A 20,185-nucleotide genomic window follows, 5' to 3' on the forward strand; every position below is an offset into this window, starting at 1 on the left:
TGGAGACAACATGTTCTTTGTCTATTTCCTTAACTTCTTGGAGATTTTAGGTATAATTATACTAATGTGTCCATCTGTTCTAATTTAATTAAATCCTATGTCTTTGTGCAGCTGAGGATTGCTCTGCATTTTAAATTGATGTTTCAACAAAAATATTAATTACTACCATGTTTTTGTTGATGAAACGTGTTTCTCTGTCTACCTACTTACCCTCTTTGTGATGTTGGTAAATGGAATAAGTATAAAAATGAATCTTTTCAATTTAACTAAATTCTATATTTATATGCAGCTGAAGATTGCTCTACATTTTAAAACTGATGTAATACTTGCATTGTTTAATTAAATGGAGTCGCATGAAATGATCGTACAGCATTACCTTTGGATATCCTTGTTGCTTATTTTGATTATAATTACCCCATTTTGAATTATATGGATAATACCATACCAAATTCTGGTGCCTTTAACTTCATCATCATCATCATCATCATCATTTAGCATCCGTTTTCCATGCTAGCATGGGTTGGACGGTTCAACTGGGGTCTGTGAAGCTGGAAGGCTTCATCAGGCCCAGTCAGATCTGGCAGTGTTTCTACGGCTGGATGCCCTTCCTAACGCCAACCACTCCGTGAGTGTAGTGGGTGCTTTTTACGTGCCACCCGCACAGGTGCCTGACAGAGCTGGCAAACGGACACGAACGGATGGTGCTTTTACGTACCATATTCAACTGAATCTAAATTCTTACTGAACTTATATATATATATATATATATATATATATATATATATATGGAGGAGCAATTCCATCGGGAGGTACTGAAACAAATACGTCACAAATACGTGCTCTATGTAAAATATATATGCAATATACTAGCTACAAGGCCAAAATAGTTAAAGCTTCATATCGTTGGTATGATGGTGGTCCAACATTAATATGATGAGGATGATGATGATGACAGCAATAAAGAATATGATGAGGATGAGCATAAGGACCATGATGACAATGACAATGAAAAGAATAATGAGGGGGGATGTGTAGGGGAAAATGGTGGTGAAGGATGGTGGTGGAGATGACAGAGATGACAACAATGACGTCAGCAGTGTTGATGGCAGTGACAATGACGAAGATGACTATGATGTCGGTGATGATGAAGATGACAATGATGGTGATGATGATGATAGCAACAACAAATGTGATGGTGACATTACGACGACGATGACGATGGCAACGATAATGGCAATAACAACAACAGCAACGACGATGGTGACAACAACAGCAACAGGAGGCGCAATGGCCCAGTGGTTAGGGCAGCGGACTCGCGGTCGCAAGAACGCGGTTTCAAGTCCCAGACCAGGCATTGTGAGTCTTTATTGAGCAAAAACACCTAAGCTCCACGAGGCTCCGGCTGTGGGGGTGGATGAACCCCGCTGTACTCTTTCACCACAACTTTCTCTCACTCTTTCTTCCTACTTCTGCTACAAAGCAGAGGAACCATGGTGTAACCCACTATGGCGTGGTAAAACTTTCAGACCCTAGTCTAGATTGCGAATCTTCTATACCCCAGGATGGTTCAGCTCTCCACCCGTTGAAACCCACCGTTTACAGAATGAGGATAACAACATAGATTTTGCCCCCGTGCAACCATCAGTCTATCGCATGTGGTGGGTGGATCTTCAAGTTGCCACATGCATTCTTAGTAGCTTAGAGTAGGCTCGAATTAGAGATCATTCTTTGTGGCTAATGGTGTGAGTCCTGATTGGAAGAAGAAGAAGAAGAAGACAACAACAATAGCAACAACAACAACAACTACAATAACAACTTCTATTGTAATTATTTGTAATGATGATACAGTCTAAACAGACTTTCAACAATTATATCCTGTTTTTCTTTGACCTTTACCAAACTGAAAACTTTGCCAGCTACACTATGGAGTAGAGAAAGGATTATACAGGAATAAATTCTTTGATTGACTTTCTGGTTTATCACAAAGCTCATAGGACAATATATCTCAGAATTCCAGCAATTCCAAGAGCAGCATTTGGATATCTGCCAGATTTATTTGCAGACAATTCACTGTTCTTTGTTGCATTTCACAACTGCTGCAATTCTTTATTTTATATTCTTCCACACACATATATGTGTGTGTGTGTGTATAGATTTTAATATGTATAGTGTGTGTGCTTGTGCACACTTACATATTACATCAGGCGTGGCTGTGTGGTTAAGAAGCTTGCTTCCTAACCATGTGGTCTTGGGTTCAGTCCTACGGTGTGGCAACTTGGACTGGTGCCTTCTACTCTAGCTCCAGGCTGACCAAAGCTTTGTGAGTGAACTTGGTAGATGGAAACCAAAGAAGCCCATTGTGTGTGTGTGTGTGTGAGTCTAAGTGTGTGTGTGTGTGTGTGGTGTGTGTGAGTCTAAGTGTGTGTGTGAGTGTGTATTTATATGTACATGACCGGCACCCATGCTAGTGGAGTGCTATGAGCACCATCCAAGCGTGATCATTGCCAGAGCAGCTGACTGGTTTCCATGCCAGTGGCACGTAAAAATGGTGGCGGCACGTGAATAAACATTTGAGTAAGGCCATTGCCAGTGCCGCTTGACTGGCTCCTGTGCAGGTGGCACATAAAAAACACTATTTGAGTGTAGCCGTTACCAGTACTGCCTGAATGGCCCTTGTGCCGGTGGCACGTTAAAGCACCCAATACACTCGAGAAGTGGTTGGTGTTAGGAAGGGCATCCAGCTGTAGAAACTCAGCCATCTGGTTCACCAGTCCTCACTCAAATCATCCAACCCATGCCAGCATGGAAAGCGGATGTTAAACGATGATGATGATATATGGAACCCTTTGGGCCGTCTGTTCTTGTCAAACTGTCCAACCCATGCCAGCATGGAAAAAGGATGGTAAATGATGACAATGATGCATATATGTGTGTGTATGAAATGTATGTATACACACACACACACACACGGTGGAGGTACATGGCTTACTAGTTAGGGTGTTGTTCCCATGACTGTAAGACAGTGGCTTCAATTCCAGGAACAGGCAATGCATTGTGCTGTTGTGCAAAAACACATCATTTCACACTGTTCCAGTCCACTCAGCAGGCAAAAGTGAGTAATCATGCAAAGGACAGGCATCCCGTCCAGGTGGGGAATATAAACGCCCATGAAACCAGGGAACCAGCCCTTGTGAGTTGACATGACTCACAAAAGAAACTCAACCATTTTTTTACACACAAACACACCGTGTGTGTATATATATAATATATATATATATATATATATATATATATACATATATATATATATATATATATAATATATATAATATATATATATATATATATATATATATGTATGTAAATACGGAGATGTACTCGCATAGCAAGTAATTTGATCTGAGATCGTGTGCTGAAACGAAAACAATTGCAGCGTGGAAGGTGTTTATAAGCCATTTAAGAAACACACAAAAGCCGTTCGATTCACTTCAAAATTTAAGTTTAATTTGTCAAAATATTTTCGTCACTAAAATCCGCGACCTGTTCACTGACAAAAATCTGTGCTGCATCTCTGCATATATGTAAATATATATTTATATATATATATGTGGAGGCGCAATGGCCTAGTGTTTATGGCAGTAGACTCGCAGTCGTAGGATCACGGTTTCGATTCCCAGACCAGGCGTTGTGAGTGTTTATTGAGCAAAAACACGTGATATATATATATATATATATATATATATACAGACATAGGAGTGGCTGCATGGTAAGTAGCATGCTTACCAACCACATGGTTCCGGGTTTATTCCCACTGCGTGGCACCTTGGGCAATTGTCTTCTACTATAGCTGTGGGCCGACCAAAGCCTTGTGAGTGGATTTGGTTGATGGAAACTGAAAGAAGCCCGTCATATATATGTATATATATGTGTGTATGTTTGTGTGTCTGTATTTGTCCCCTCAACATCGCTTGACAACCGATGCTGGTGTGTTTGTCTCCGTAACTTAGCGGTTTAGCAAAAGTGACCGATAGAATAAGTACTAAGCACACAGACAATAAGTCCTGGGGTCGTCTGCTCGACTAAAGGCGGTGCTCCAGCATGGCCACAGTCAAATGACTGAAACAAGTAAAAGAGTATATATATATATATACACACACACACACACACACACATACATATGGTGTATGTGTATGTGTATTCTTATCTAGACACTACATGACAGTTGTGAATGGGTAAATGAGTGTAACACACAGTATAGGTTGAGAGAATTCACCATTCCAAAGATGGTAAATGATTGCACTTAATTAATTTGGAGAAGAGTATAAGTAGAAAATAAAACAAACATGCATATTAGTTTGTAAGACGTTTAGTTATAACATCTTACATACATTTCATTAACATCAGCTGACTATTAGTAACATAACATAGATTTACATAATGTAAATTACATACTCAATTTATTTTCAAATCATCAGAGATGCATAACATTTTTCTGTGCATGTGTGGGTATGTATGTGTGTTGGTATATGTATGTGTGTAAATATGTTGTAGCTATATTCTTTAACTTTTTTCAGTTATTTCACTATGGCCATTTAGTTGAACAAATCAACTCCAGGGTTTAATGTTTGTAAGCCTAGTACTTATTTTATTGTTTTTTTTTTTTGCCAAACTGCTAAGTTACTGAGACGTAAACACACCAACATCAGTTGTCAAGCAATGGTGGGGGACAGACACAGAACACACACATACACACAGACATACATATATATATATATATACATACGACAGGCTTCTTTCAGTTTCTGTCCACCAAATCCACTCACAAAGCTTTGGTCGGCCCGAGGCTATAGTAGAAGACACTTGCCCAAGGTGTCATGCAGTGGGACTGAAGCCAGAACCATGTGGTTGGTTAAGCAAGCTATTTACCACACAGCCGTGTGAACATGCACTTATAAAGACATACATCATCGTCGTCATCATCATCATCATCTAACATCCATTGGCCATGCTGGCAAGGGTTGGCTGGTGTGACCAAAGCTGGCAAGCTGGGGGGGGGGGCTGCACCAGGCTCCAGTCTGACTTGGCATGGTTTCTATGGCTGGATGCCCTTCCTAATGCCAACAACTTTACAGAGTGTGCAGGATGCTTTTACATGGTACTGCATGGGCACTTCTACATGTCACTGCATGGGTGCTTTTACATGTTGTCACACTGACACTTTTACGTGGTACCAAATGGGTACTTTTACATAGCACCACCACAAGTGCTTTAGAACAATTCTGCTGTGGAATACGGGTCTTCTTGAGTAACACAAGGCACCAGGTATCTCTGTCGTTTGTCATCTCACCTGAAAGGTTCAATCAGTGCCCTGAGGTTGTTCTTCAGTACTTTATCCCATGTCTTCCTGGGTCTCCCGCTTTCATATGTTCCATCCACATTGAGAGATCAACACTTCTTTATGGAGCTGACCAAGGCAGTGCAGTCCTTTCTCTTGCACGCAGCAACTAATTCCTCTTGTGCCCAACTTCTCTCTCAGAACATTAGCACTCTGTTGGGCATGTACATTACACATCCAGCAGAGCATACCAGCCTCGTTCCTTTTTAACCTTAATACATGTGTAACATACAATTATATGTATGTGTGTATGTCCATTTATGTGAATGCATAATTTGGTATACGTCATCATCATCATTTAACGTCCGTTTTCCATGCTGGCATGGGTTGGACGGTTTGAGTGAAATCTGGAGAGCCAGCAGCTGCACCAGGCTCCAATCTGATCTGGCAATGTTTCTACAGCTGGATGCCCTTCCTAACACCAACCACTCTGAGAGTGTAGTGGATGCTTTTTATGTGCCACCAGCACAGGAGCCAGTCAAGTGGCCCTGGCATCGATCACATTGAGATAGTGCATTTTACATGCCAGTCAAGGCATATACTGGCATCAGCCACGTTCAGTTGGTGCTTTTTACAAGCCACCGGTATGGGGACCAGTCAGTGGGTACTGGCATCGGCCACGTTCAGATGGTGCTTTTTACGTGCCACCAGCACATATATATTTCTATGTATATGTTTGTAATGCACAAAGGGAGACCCAGAAAACATGGGATGAAGCGGTGAAGAATGACCTCAAAACCATGAACCTCGTGATGGAGATGACAAAGGACCAGGATGACTAGTGAAATGTGGTTCTCAAGAAGAAAAACCCACATTGGCAGACCTGACTTCTGGAAAACTGTGCACAAACCCAAACCTACACATATATTCCCTTCTACGCACCCCATATCATGAGGAAGCACCTGGACACCTCATCTACATTCTTGATCTCTCTGTGGCTCCTACAATCATTCTCACACTTTCTTCTAAATGCGAGTACACATGTAGCTTCTCTACAAGAACCAGCTCTAACCCATTCTTCTCCCTTACCTTAACCTCTCATTTTCCTAGCATAAAGCCACCTACCCACTTCTGGGTTCATGGTCTTGCAAACTGCATGGCGACCTTACTAGCGCTGGTGCCATGTAAAAAGTACCAAGTGCACACTGTAAGGTTGTTGATATTAGGTTAGGAAGGGCATATGGGAATAGAAACCATGCCAGAACAGGCACTAGAGCATCATGCAGTCCTTGATCTTATTGGACCCAGTTGTCAAAACCATCCAAAACCAACTCATGCCAGCATGGAAAAGGGACATGAAATGATGGCGATAACAATGATGATGATGACAACAATGACAGTGAAGATGATGATGTTGATGATGATGATTCCAAAGAGCATGAATGTGAAGTGAAAATAACTACAGATGGAAGGAACTGAAACCTGGACCTAAACTCTATGATCCTCCTTGTTCTTATTGCAGACGCCACAATGCTTGTAGCAATGGAGCATGAACAAAAACTTAAATAACAAAATCTCTGAAAAGAAATTCACAAACAGGAGTGGCTGTGTGGTAAGTAGCTTGCTTACCAACCACATGGTTCCGGGTTCAGTCCTACTGCATGGCACCTTGGACAAGTGTCTTCTACTATAGCCTCGGGCCAACCAAAGCCTTGTGAGTGGATTTGGTAGATGGAAACTGAAAGAAGCCCGTTGTATATATATATATATATATATATATATATATATGTGTGTGTGTGTGTGTGTGTGTGTGTGTGTGTATGTTTGTGTGTCTGTGTTTGTCCCCCTAACATTGCTTGATAACCAATGCTAGTGTGTTTACGTCCCCGTAACTTAGCAGTTCGGCAAAGAGACCGATAGAATAAGTACTTGGCTTACAAAGAATAAGTCCTGGGGTCAATTTGCTCGACTGAATGCAGTGCCCCAGCATGGCCACAGTCAAATGACTGAAACAAGCAAAAGAGTAAAAGAGTAAACACACAGCTTTCTTACCAGCACGACCAGATTCTTGATACAAGTTTTCCATAGATTTACTGAGAGAATGGTGAATAACGAAGCGAACATCTGGTTTATCAATACCCATTCCAAATGCCACGGTAGCAACAATGACCTGAAACGATATAAAGGTTACTTCATTAATAATCTTATGATAAACAACATCAAGTACTTCAGTCCACCTGAGCAAAGGCTGACTGGAGCCTAAACAATAACAACAACAGCAGCAACAATAACAGCAGAAAAGCTGGAAATAGTAACCAAATTTTCCCTCAAATTCCACCCTACCAAATTAAATAGGAAAAGAACATGTTAGATAGTGTAATCCTACACAGCATTGTTAGTCCCCCTAACATCGCTTGACAACCGATGCTGGTGTGTTTACGTCCCCATAACTTAGCAATTCAGCAAAAGAGAGTGATAGAATAAGTACTAAGCTTACAAAGAATAAGTCCTGGGGTCGATTTGCTCAACTAAAGGCGGTGCTCCAGCATGGTCGCAGTCAAATGACTGAGACAAGTAATAAAAAAGATATATATTTATATAATACATTGTGTTCAACATCATATGCCCAAAGATAATGGCCTGATCAAACATCCGATTTTATGACCTTATACATAGACAGTATGCATGATCCAGACTCCGTATGAATCATTTTACATCTGCTTTAACATCCTCTTCATTTGGACTTCGCAAGTACATTCATGGATTTACACTTTTTATAAATCTATATTTATGAATTTTTATGTGTTTATAAATTTTCATGTGTACGAATTTTAATATATATTTATAAATTTCCATGTATATGTATGTATTTATAAATTCTTAGAATTTTTTTTTTATATATCATATTGATGAATTTCGTTAATATGGATTCAATTAATATATACATCAGACTTTGAATTTGTTTTCTCCTCTCCTTAATTTTATATATACATATATCCATCCGAATGTGGCCATTGCCAGTGCTGCCTCGACTGGAATCCGTGCCGGTGGCACGTAAAAAGCACCAGCGGATCATGGCCATTGACAGCCTCGCCTGGCACCTGTGCCAGTGGAATGTAAAAAGCACCCACTACACTCACGGAGTGGTTGGCATTAGGAAGGGCACCCAGCTGTAGAAACACTGCCAGAACCGTCCAACCATGCTAGCATGGAAAACGAACATTAAACGATGATGATGATATTTATATATATATATATATATATTGAGTTGTCAGATAAATTTATTAGTTTTTTTTCCATGCATTTTATGATTCTTTCCAATGTCATTTATTTGAATACATCAAATATTTTTGTTGCATGCACAAAGGCACACACACACACATATACAACAAGCTTCATTCAGTTTCCATCAAACAAATCCACTCACAAAGCTTTGTTCAGCCCACAGCTATAGTAGAAGACTTTCGCTTGAGGCGCCATGCACTGGGACTGAACCTGGAACCACATGATCGGGAAACAAACTTCTTACCACACAGCCACATCAGCATATATACGTGTGTGTGTGTGTGTGTGTGTGTTTTTGTAGTGTGTGCCCATGTATGTGTGTGTAGACAAACAAATAGACAGACAGATATTTGTTTGTTTTGGCTTTGAACTCTCTAATAACGAAGTTAGGTCCACTTCCACTTTTACATCTGACATTAGACTTTTAATTATGTTTCTGATGTTTGGGACATTTCCAGAAAACTGGAAACAATCTTAGCCACGGATGTTTGTAAAGGTTACAACCAGAACAGGAAACCTTGAGGGAGATGGTCATTAAAAGTGACTTGTGAAACAAATCTTTGGGCGGAGTCATTAATTTATATCAGAAGTAATATTAATATTATTAATGAACAGATATTTCATGACAATGTGAAGGAGCATGGCTCAGTGGTTAGAGTTGTAGAAGAAGTATGATCACTCTTTACCTTTAGGTATCCGCATTTTGCCTCTTTACCTTTAGGTACCCATTTTGGTTCATCACGTGATGGTCAAGTCCATTTAGCTGAAAGCTAAATGAAGCAGACTGTCTCCCTCTTAACATGATAGATTAGCTAAGTGTCCCAACATAAGTTATTTAAGGGAGGTTTTACAACTCCCTAATTCCTGAGGGAGGGGTGTTTGTTATGAGCAAGTTTTGATCTTCGACTTGAAAGCAGTTTATTCCACTTTGCTGCTTCAGCAAGGAGAGATTTGTAACCAGAATCCTTGATGCTATGCATTGCATTTTATCCAACATTTATCTTCAACTTCAAGAAACATTTAGAAACCATGTGTTTTTAACAGAGTTATGCCAATTGATCTATTTCACTTTAGCGTCGTAAATAAATGTTACAGAACTGTTCTATATTTTAGAGATGAGAAATTCTGTACATTATTTACATTGGATGGATATGTGTTCTCATCTTTGTTGCTACCACAACATTTCGGCTGATTTACTCTCCAGCCTTCATCAAATGTCTTGGTGGAATTTTGAACCCGACTCTGGATTCTCATTTCTAAGGTATTTTTTGCTGATGCTATTATTATTATTATTATTATTATTATTATTATTATTCAGTAGTTTTATTTTTATATCGTGCTTTCACTTCACTACTGAGCACAGCTGTGTGTGCCTTGGGTATGTGCTGTGGTTTGCTGTGATGCTCTTATGGTTACTGTATTGAAAGTGTTTTGCATAGGATGTGTGCAGTGCCCAGTAGTCCAATTTTCTGTTTGTTATAGATATTTGTAAGTCCTGGTGTTTTTGTTATGTATTTGTCTGAATATTTTTTTGTCATACCTAATGCGCCTACTATGATATTATTATTATTATTATTATTATTATTTGATTTATTCAAGACATTGAACTCAGAATTTTGGCGTTAGTAGCCCGTGCTATATGCCCATGGCATATAGCATATGCTTTAAGAGTGCGTTGTCATAACAACAAACAAGATGAAGATGCATATCCATCTAATGTAAATAATGTAAATAAATGTTGCAGTGCAATCAACTTAAACTTGTATTTGTATTTTCTTAATGATATTCATCCTGGACCACATGGTTCTGGGTTCAGTCCCATTTTATGACATCTTGGGCAAGTGTCTTCTACTATAGCCTTGGGCCAACCAAAGCCTTGTGAGTGGAAACTGAAAGAAGCCCATCGTATATATGTATGTATGTATGATATATATATATAATATATATATATATATATATATATGTATGTATATATATATATGTGTGTGTATATGTTTGTGTCTGTGTTTGTCCCGCCAACATCACTTGACAACCAATGCTGGTGTGTTTACGTCTCCGTAACTTAGCAGTTCAGCAAATACATAGGTACACATCCAATAGTATACTGGATATTTAATATCCCTAGATGGTTTATTAAACTCTCATACAGACATATTTATTTATTTATATATATATATATATATATATATATATATACATATACACGTTATATATATATATAATATCATATATACATATAATATATACATATATATATACATATATATATATACATATATATATATACATATATATATACATATATATATATACATATATATATACATATATATTATACATATATATATACATATATATATATACATATATATATACATATACTCTTTACTCTTTACTCTTTATTTGTTTCAGTCATTTGACTGCGGCCATGCTGGAGCACCGCCTTTAGTCGAGCAAATCGACCCCGGGACTATTCTTTGTAAGCCCAGTATTATTCTATCGGTCTCTTTTTGCCAAACCGCTAAGTGACGGGGACGTAAACACACCAGCATGGTTGTCAAGCAATGCTAGGGGACAACACAGACACACAACACACACATACATATATATATACATATATACGACGATATATATATATATATATACATATATATATATATATATACATATATATATACATATATATATATATATATATATATACATATATATATATACATATATATATATACATATATATATACATATATATATAATACATATACATATATACATATACATATATACATATACATATATATATATACATATATATATATACATATACATATATACATATACATATACATATATATATATATATATATATAATATACATATATACGTGCGGGTGGCACATAAAAAGCACCCACTACACTCACGGAGTGGTTGGCGTTAGGAAGGGCATCCAGCCGTAGAAACACTGCCAGAACAGACTGGGCCTGGCGCAGCCTACTGGCTCCCTAGACCCCAGTTGAACCGTCCAACCCATGCTAGCATGGAGAACGGATGTTAAACGATGATGATGATGATATCATCATCATCATTATGTATTTATGTATATATATATATATATATATATATCTTTCATCTTTTACTTGTTTCAGTCATTTGACTGCAGCCATGCTAGGGCACCACCTGGGAGAGTGTTAGTCAGAAAATCACGCCCAGAACTTATATTTTGAAGCCCAGTAGTTAGTCTATTGCTTTCTTTTGCTGAACCGCTAAGTTTTCAAGCGGTGTTGACGAAACAAACACAGACACAAAAACATCATCATCATAATCATCGTTTAACGTCCGTTCTCCATGGGTTGGACGGTTCGACCGGGGATCTAGGAAGCCAGAAGGCTGCACCAGGCTCCACACACACACACACATATATATATACATATACACACACACACACATCAAAGGCAATTCCAGACAATATCATACAATCATTTCTTCTGAAATAAAATGTTTCATAGGCAACAATTATCTATATATTCTAAGGCAATGGTGCATGGTTTGAGAGAGATTTGGCTGCTATTTCTAACCATCTCACAGAAGCCCCCTCTGTTTGTAAAAACTACTGGTACCGGATGTAACAAAACAGTTGCACACCATTCATAATGTTTTCAGCAGGTGCAATTCTATAATGATTCAATGTAGCTCTCTTACCTGTATGTCGTTAGCAAGCCATGCTCTGTGAACTTTCCTGCGATGGCTCGAAGTTAGATCGCTATGGTAACAGCCTACTCGGACGCCAAGTTCTCGTAGACCTACAGTGACATCTTCACTCTCTCTCCGAGAGAAGCAATACACAATTCCTGCAAAAATAAAGGAGAATGGTTTGAAAACAATCAATAAGATTAACGTCTTGGCATTCCATTGGTCATGACAACGAGGGTTCCAGTTGATCCGATCAATGGAACAGCCTGCTCGTGAAATTAATGTGCAAGTGGCTGAGCACTCCACAAATATGTGTACCCTTAACTTAGTTCTCGGGGAGATTCAGCATGACACAGAGTGTGACAAGGGTGGCCCTTTGAAATACAGGTACAGCAGAAACAGGAAGAAAGAGAGAAAGACGTGGTGAAAGAGAACAGCAGGCAGCAGGGGTCACCACCATTCCCTGCCGGAGCCACGTGGAGCTTTAGGAGATCTCGCTCAATAAATACTCACAACACCCAGTCTAGGAATCGAAACCGCGATCCGACAACCGCGAGTCCGCTGCCCTAACCACTGGGCCACTGCACTTCCACAATAAGTTTAGAATAATTAATGAGAGTAGAGAGAATGATATCAGGTCAAATGGATAGATTTACTGTCTGACTAGACACAGAATTGTATACATGTATATTGTATATATATATATGTGTGTGTGTATCGTCTTTTACTGGTTTAAGTGATTAGACAGCAGCAATGTTGGGAAATATATATATATACATATATATGTTTATATATTATACACACACACACATACATATATCTTATACATGTGTATGTGTATGTATATATATATATATATATATATATATATACTCTTTTACTCTTTTACTTGTTTCAGTCATTTGACTGCAGCCATGCTGGAGCACCACCTTTAGTCGAGCAACTCAACCCCAGGACTTATTCTTTGTAAGCTTAGTACTTATTCTATCGGTCTTTTTTACCGAACCGCTAAGTGACGGGGACATAAACACACCAGCATCGGTTGTCAAGCAATGCTAGGGGGACAAACACAGACTCACAAACACACATACACATATATACGACAGGCTTCTTTCAGTTTCCGTCTACCAAATCCACTCACAAGGCTTTGGTCGACCCGAGGCTATAGTAGGAGACACTTGCCCAAGGTGCCACGCAGTGGGACTGAACCTGGAACCATGTGGTTGGTAAGCCAGCTACTTCTTTTCCTTGTTTCAGATATTTGACTGCGGCCATGCTGGAGCGCCACCAAACCACGAAGTTACAGGGACATAAACGCACCAACATCGGTTGTCAAGCAATGGTGGGGGGACAAACAGAGACGCACGCACACACACACACGCACACACACACACACACACACACATATATATACGATGGGCTTCTTTTAGTTTCAGTCTACCAAATCCATTCACAAGGCTTTGGTTGGCTCAAGGCTATAGAAGACATTTGCCTAAGGTGCCATGCAGTGGGACTGAACCCATAGCCATGTCGTTAGTAAGCAAGGTACTTACCACACAGTCCATATGTGTATGTATGCACATATATCTCTTATTATAAAAGGCAGATTTTATCTGCCTCCCTTTGTAACTTATAGAAATCTACAATATAGGATTTCTTCAATTACAATTTACCTAGCATTTTTAAGAGTAGAATGCATCGGGTCATGCCAGGTCCAGTTTTTAAAATTTAAACTCCAATTAAGCAAAATTTACAGAAAACTCACATTCTGGTGTGTATGTCAAATGTTTTTCTTAATGTGGTTTACACCACACGCAAACGCACACACACACAAAGGGAGCGAATTGTTTCACTGACGCTATCACCCTTCTCCTCCTTTGTCTTTGCAAGTTTGCAGCTATTAAAGTGAAAACAGTGAATCCGACAGCGATAAAGAAAACGAATTGGTACCTGAATGGAGTGAAAATTTAAAAACTGTTTCTTTCGGTGATTTTTCTGAAGAACCTGCACCAAGCCACAAACTTTCCCAGAAGAGTAAAGCCTTAGACTATTTCTATTTACTTTTTCGAATGAGCCCATTTGAAATCATTAAGGCAGAAACGAACCGTTACCTAAAAAAACGTAAACAAAACGAAAGAAAGGATAGTTTGTTATATCCCACACACCTTAAATGAAATTAAGGCCTATTTTGCCATAAATATTATTATGGTATCAGAAAGTTACCCAGAATAACAAATTCTATTGTAAAATTTTGTTGTATACCCAATTGAATATTAGCTAATAACCCATTTTCTATAGCGATGTTTGAACAAAATTTTAATAATTTTATATATTGTTGAATTTACCTGTATCTACCTGCAATTAGAGTCACTTTGTGACAAAAATTATAGTATAGAATTGGTTGAGGACATTTCATTAAATTATCTTCCAAAATTCACGTTAATATATTGATAAATAAAAAAGTTATTGTTGTTTAATGAAACCAGACTAAATTTATGATTACGTTAGAATTAATTGAAACACATAAGGGGTGTATTTTGGTCAGAAATATAGTAACGAAAGGGTTAAGAAAAACCAAAAAATATTTTATTCTTTATAATGTTGTATTCAAAATAACATTTTCTTTTAAGAATGTGTATATAACAAAGTATGTGTATATAACTACGTGACTTATATCTTTATATATAAGAGTGAAGTTGCGTGTCTGTCTCCTACGATTTAGATTCCTAACTACTCCCACATTTTGCGGTGCAGTGTAACCAAAACCGGGTATCTTATAGTCGTGAGTCATATCGAGCCCTTCTGGGTATTAGCGCGCGTCTACGATGAGTCTACGATTTAAAAAAATTTACCATCATATTTTTCCATTTTAATGCATTTTTTTCGCTATTATATAAGGGAAGTAACTCTCTAAAAATATCTACGATGTGTCAACGATTTAAAAGAAATTTACCTTAATTTTTTTTCCATTTTAATGCATTTTTTTCGCTATTATATAAGGGAAGTAACTCTCTAAAAATATCTACGATGTGTCAACGATTAAAAAGAAATTTACCTTAATTTTTTTTCCATTTTTAATATGCATTTTTTTCCTATTTTTTGGCTATAACTCTCTAAAAATGCTTATATAGTTATTTCCTTACAAACCCGAGCAACGCCGGGCGATACTGCTAGTATATATATATTCTTTTATTCTTTTATTATTTCAGTCATTTGACTGTGGCCATGCTGGAACACTACCTTTAATCAAGCAAATTGACCACAGGACTTATTCTCTGTAAGCCTAGTACTTATTCTATCAGTAACTATCAGATTGGAGCCTGGTGCAGCCTCCTGACTTGCCAGTCCCCAGTCCAACCGTCCAATCCATGCCAGCATGGAAAATGGACGTTAAATGATGATGATGATATATATATTATGTATGTATACATATATATACTTATATATATATATATATATATATACACACACATATGCATATATATACTTATATATATATATATATACACATAGATATTTACACACATACACACACACACTTATACATGCACAGATATTTACACACATACACACACTCACACACATTCCTATAGATTCATGATACACGAAGGAGGAAGATGAGAAGATTGGAAGGAAATGAAAAATAAAACAAAACAAAAACAGATGCAATAAAAACAAAAAAAAACACAAAAAGTGAAGGACAAGACCGTTAAGAGGGTATAGTTGTTTGTAATTGAGAAGCTACTAGTTACTACAATTAGTATAATTGGCAGTAGTTTTTTTTTTTTTGCCAGTTTGTTGGACATTAATGAAGAATTTACATGACTATTGTGACTATATGATTCTGTCTGAGGACAATTTAAGACACAAAGTGAATAGAAAATATAATTATTATTGTTTATCTTCTATTTGTTTCAGTCATTGAACTGTGGCCATCCTGGGGCACTGACCTAGAAGGGTTTGGTTAGATAAACTCACAACAGTGCTTATTTCATTTTCTGCTTTTTGTGGTTTTTTATTTTTTGGGGTTTTTTTTAAGCCTTTTCTTTATTCTTTAGTCAGTTACTCTTTTGCCAAACTGCTAAGTTACAGGGACATAAACAAACAAACATTGACAGTTAAGCAGTGGTGAGTGACAAACGCACACACTCACACACACACACATATACATATCTATATATATCTCTCTCTGTTTCTTTTCTATCATTCCCTTCTGTAGAAGAGCGTAGGCTCGAAACATAAAAGACATTTTCATTTTCCCAAGCATCAAACTAATACACTTGCTTGTTGTTCATACACCTGTCTTTGTCTTTTGTTTTTCTATAAATTTCAGCTGACTGTCTGTCTGTATGTATTTATGTGTGTGTGGTGTGTGTGTGTATATATATATATATATATTTCTTCTTTTTTACTTTCTTTTTATATATATATATTTTTATATATATATATATATTTTTTTTTTATGTGGAGGTATGTGGCTGATTGGTTATGGTGTTGCATTCATGACCATAAGGTTGTGGTTTCAATTCCAGGATCAGGATATACATTGTGTCCTTGAGCAAAACACTTCATTTTATGTTGCTCCAGTTCATTCAGCTGGCAAAAATGTGTAAATCTGTGACGGACCAGTGTCCTGTCCAGAATATGTACACCACAGAATCCAAGAAACTAGCTTTGCAAATCTATGGCCGAGGAAGGACTTTTATATATATATCCAAATTGATGGACTGCTTGAAGCTTACAAACTTGGAACCCTGAATCTTACCCTTATATACATATATTTGACAGGCTTCTTTCAGTTTTCTGTCTACCAAATCCATTCGCAAGGTTTTGACTACCCTTGCTCTGCAGTGGGATTGAACCTGAGATCACATGCATGGAAAGCAAATTTTTTATGACACAGCCACTACATTACATTTAGAAAAAAATATAAAAAATAATTATATAAATATTCATTGGTTTAAATTTTACTTATATTTCTATTGAAATACACTGCATTTATTGCAATTGATTTTTTTTTAAACAAGTGTCTTCTACTATAGCCTCGGGCTGACCAAAGCCTTTTGAGTGGATTTGGTAGATGGAAACTGAAAGAAGCCCGTCGTATATAAATATATATATATATATATATATATGTATATGTTTGTGTGTCTGTGTTTGTCCCCCCAACATCGCTTGACAACCGATGCTGGTGTGTTTAGGTCCCCGTAACTTAGCAGTTCGGCAAAAGACACCGATAGAATAAGTACTAGGCTTACAATGAATAAGTCCTGGGGTCAATTTGCTCGACTAAAGGCAATGCTCTAGCATGGCTGCAGTCAAATGACTGAAACAAATAAAAAAATCTAAGAACAAAGAATTTAATAAAATAACTTTATCATTATCAAGCAGGTGTTTGGAACTTAAATTAACAGGAAAATTTGAAGAATGGTTTTAATTTTGATCAAATTAAACCTTGTTACCAAATTTCAGTTGAAATACAGAATCTTTGTTTCAATTAATTTTGATTAATTTTGAAAATAATACAGAATTTGTTAAAATAATTTTGCCATTACAAAGATAGTGTTTGGAACAAAAATGAACACGAAATTTTGATGGAAGGTTTACATTTTGATTGCTTATTTCTTTATTGCCCACAAGGGGCTAAGCACAGAGGGGACAAACAAGGACAGACAAAGGGATTAAGTCGATTACATCGCCCCCAGTGTGTAACTGGTACTTAATTTATCGAACCCGAAAGGATGAAAGGCAAAGTCAACCTCAGCGGAATTTGAACTCAGAACGTAACGGCAGACGAAATACCTATTTCTTTACTACCCACAAGGGGCTAAACACAGAGGGGACAAACAAGGTGAGACAAAGGGATTAAGTCGATTACATCGACCCCAGTGCATAACTGGTACTTATTTAATTGACCCTGAAAGGATGGAAGGCAAAGTCGACCTCAGCAGAATTTGAACTCAGAACTTAAAGACAGACGAAATACCTATTTCTTTACTACCCACAAGGAGCTAAACACAGAGGGGACAAACAAGGACAGACAAGGGATTAAGTAGATTACATCGACCCCAGTGCGTAACTGGTACTTAATTTATCGACCCTGAAAGGATGAAAGGCAAAGTCGACCTCAGCGGAATTTGAACTCAGAACGTAACGGCAGACGAAATGCCTATTTCTTTACTACCCACAATTAAAGGGTTAAATAAGGGAAAATATTTTAAATGTCAAAATTTCAACCTTAATCATTTAATCCTATTATTAGTAACTTAAGTTTATTACATTTAATATAGCTTTAGGTGATAGTATTCACCGTGTGAACGTAAGTAGTTACTGTAAAGTGTGTACATGGTAAGAAAGACTCGTAACTATTACTTGTTACTATGCAAGAGGACAAACAAAAAACAAGAACAAAACAAGATGTCTCACCAGATAGACCCCGAAATTTCTTGAGGATATCCTCACTGATTTCTTTAAGTACTTCCTTAGCATTGCTGGATTTTGAGCGAATCTGAACAAAATACATAGAAGACAAGAAACTAGAACAAGCCCATGGTTACATCAACTACAGTTTTGCTTTTTTTTTTGTAAAGAAAGCAAAAAATTCTTCAAATTTTATACCATATTACACAAAAAAAAAAAAAAGAAAAAAACCTTGACATTTCTGAAAAAGTAAAGATTTATAGATACATGTATATTGGAGCTGAATAAGAAAGGGATTTTTTTAAAAGTTTGTATCAAAAACGATACGAACAGGCGCAGGAGTGGCTGTGTGGTAAGTAGCTTGCTAACCAAGCACATGGTTGCGGGTTCAGTCCCACTGCGTGGCATCTTGGGCAAGTGTCTTCTGCTATAGCCCCGGGCCGACCAATGCCTTGTGAGTGGATTTGGTAGACGGAAACTGAAAGAAGCCTGTCGTATATATGTATATATATATATATGTGTGTGTGTGTGTGTGTTTGTGTGTCTGTGTTTGTCCCCCTAGCATTGCTTGACAACCGATGCTGGTGTGTCTACGTCCCCGCCACTTAGCGGTTCGGCAAAAGAGACCGATAGAATAAGTACTGGGCTTACAAAGAATAAGTTCCGGGGTCGATTTGATCGACTAAAGGCGGTGCTCCAGCATGGCCACAGTCAAATAAATGACTGAAACAAGTAAAAGAGTAAAAGAGAGTAAGAGAGAACATACCTGGGATCATTTGAGTTGTTGATGAAATACTTATAAGGTTTTTACATTTTAACACTTAAAATAATGAGTTCTAACTCTGCAAAGGTGAATTTAACCTTTCATCTTTCCAAGAACACTACCATTGTACCATACTGAAGGTGTGGCAATTTAATTACATATTATAGCATAAAAGACACATGGGTATATTAGACAGCCCCCAGCTCTGACCTCCAATTTCAACAGCATCCATGTATCTACTCTACAGTAAGACACCTATATCTGTCCCTTCTATACCTTAAATCTCTCAACTGACACAAAGCTACACCCACTCAATACTATTCCCTAGCCCTCAGATGATGGGCTTTTGTCTTGCAAGGTACTTGGTTACCCTGTCGGTACCAGTCCCATGTGAAAAGCACTGGTACTGGTACCACATAAAAAGCACTGGTGCTGTTACCACATAAAAGCACTGGTGCTGGTACCACATAAAAGCACTGGTGCTGATACAACATAAAAGCACTGGTGCTGGTACCACATAAAAGCACTGGTGCTGGTACCACAAAAAGCACTGGTGCTGGTACCACATAAAAGCACTGGTGTTGGTACCACATAAAATGCACTGGTGCTGGTACCACATAAAAGCACTGGTGCTGATACCACAAAAAGCACTGGTGCTGGTACCACTTAAAGCACTGGTGCTGATACCACAT

General features: G+C 37.7%; 1 protein-coding gene across 2 annotated transcripts in view; it reads right to left on the bottom strand.

Annotated features, from left to right (window-relative positions):
- The window catches only part of LOC115213964 (ATP-dependent DNA helicase Q1-like), a 48,591-nt gene that overhangs the window by 11,995 nt on the left and 16,411 nt on the right, over positions 1–20,185 (bottom strand). For both annotated transcript variants that reach the window (XM_036504558.1, XM_029782968.2), the window contains exons 6-8: positions 18,737–18,818; positions 12,320–12,468; positions 7,388–7,505 (exon numbers count right to left, since the gene is read on the bottom strand). In XM_036504558.1, the coding sequence (XP_036360451.1) occupies positions 7,388–7,505; positions 12,320–12,468; positions 18,737–18,818 (349 nt within the window). The remainder of the gene's footprint in view (positions 1–7,387; positions 7,506–12,319; positions 12,469–18,736; positions 18,819–20,185) is intronic.

This window comes from Octopus sinensis, linkage group LG7 (assembly GCF_006345805.1).
Source record: "Octopus sinensis linkage group LG7, ASM634580v1, whole genome shotgun sequence".
In the NCBI taxonomy this organism is placed as follows: Eukaryota; Metazoa; Mollusca; class Cephalopoda; order Octopoda; family Octopodidae; genus Octopus; species Octopus sinensis.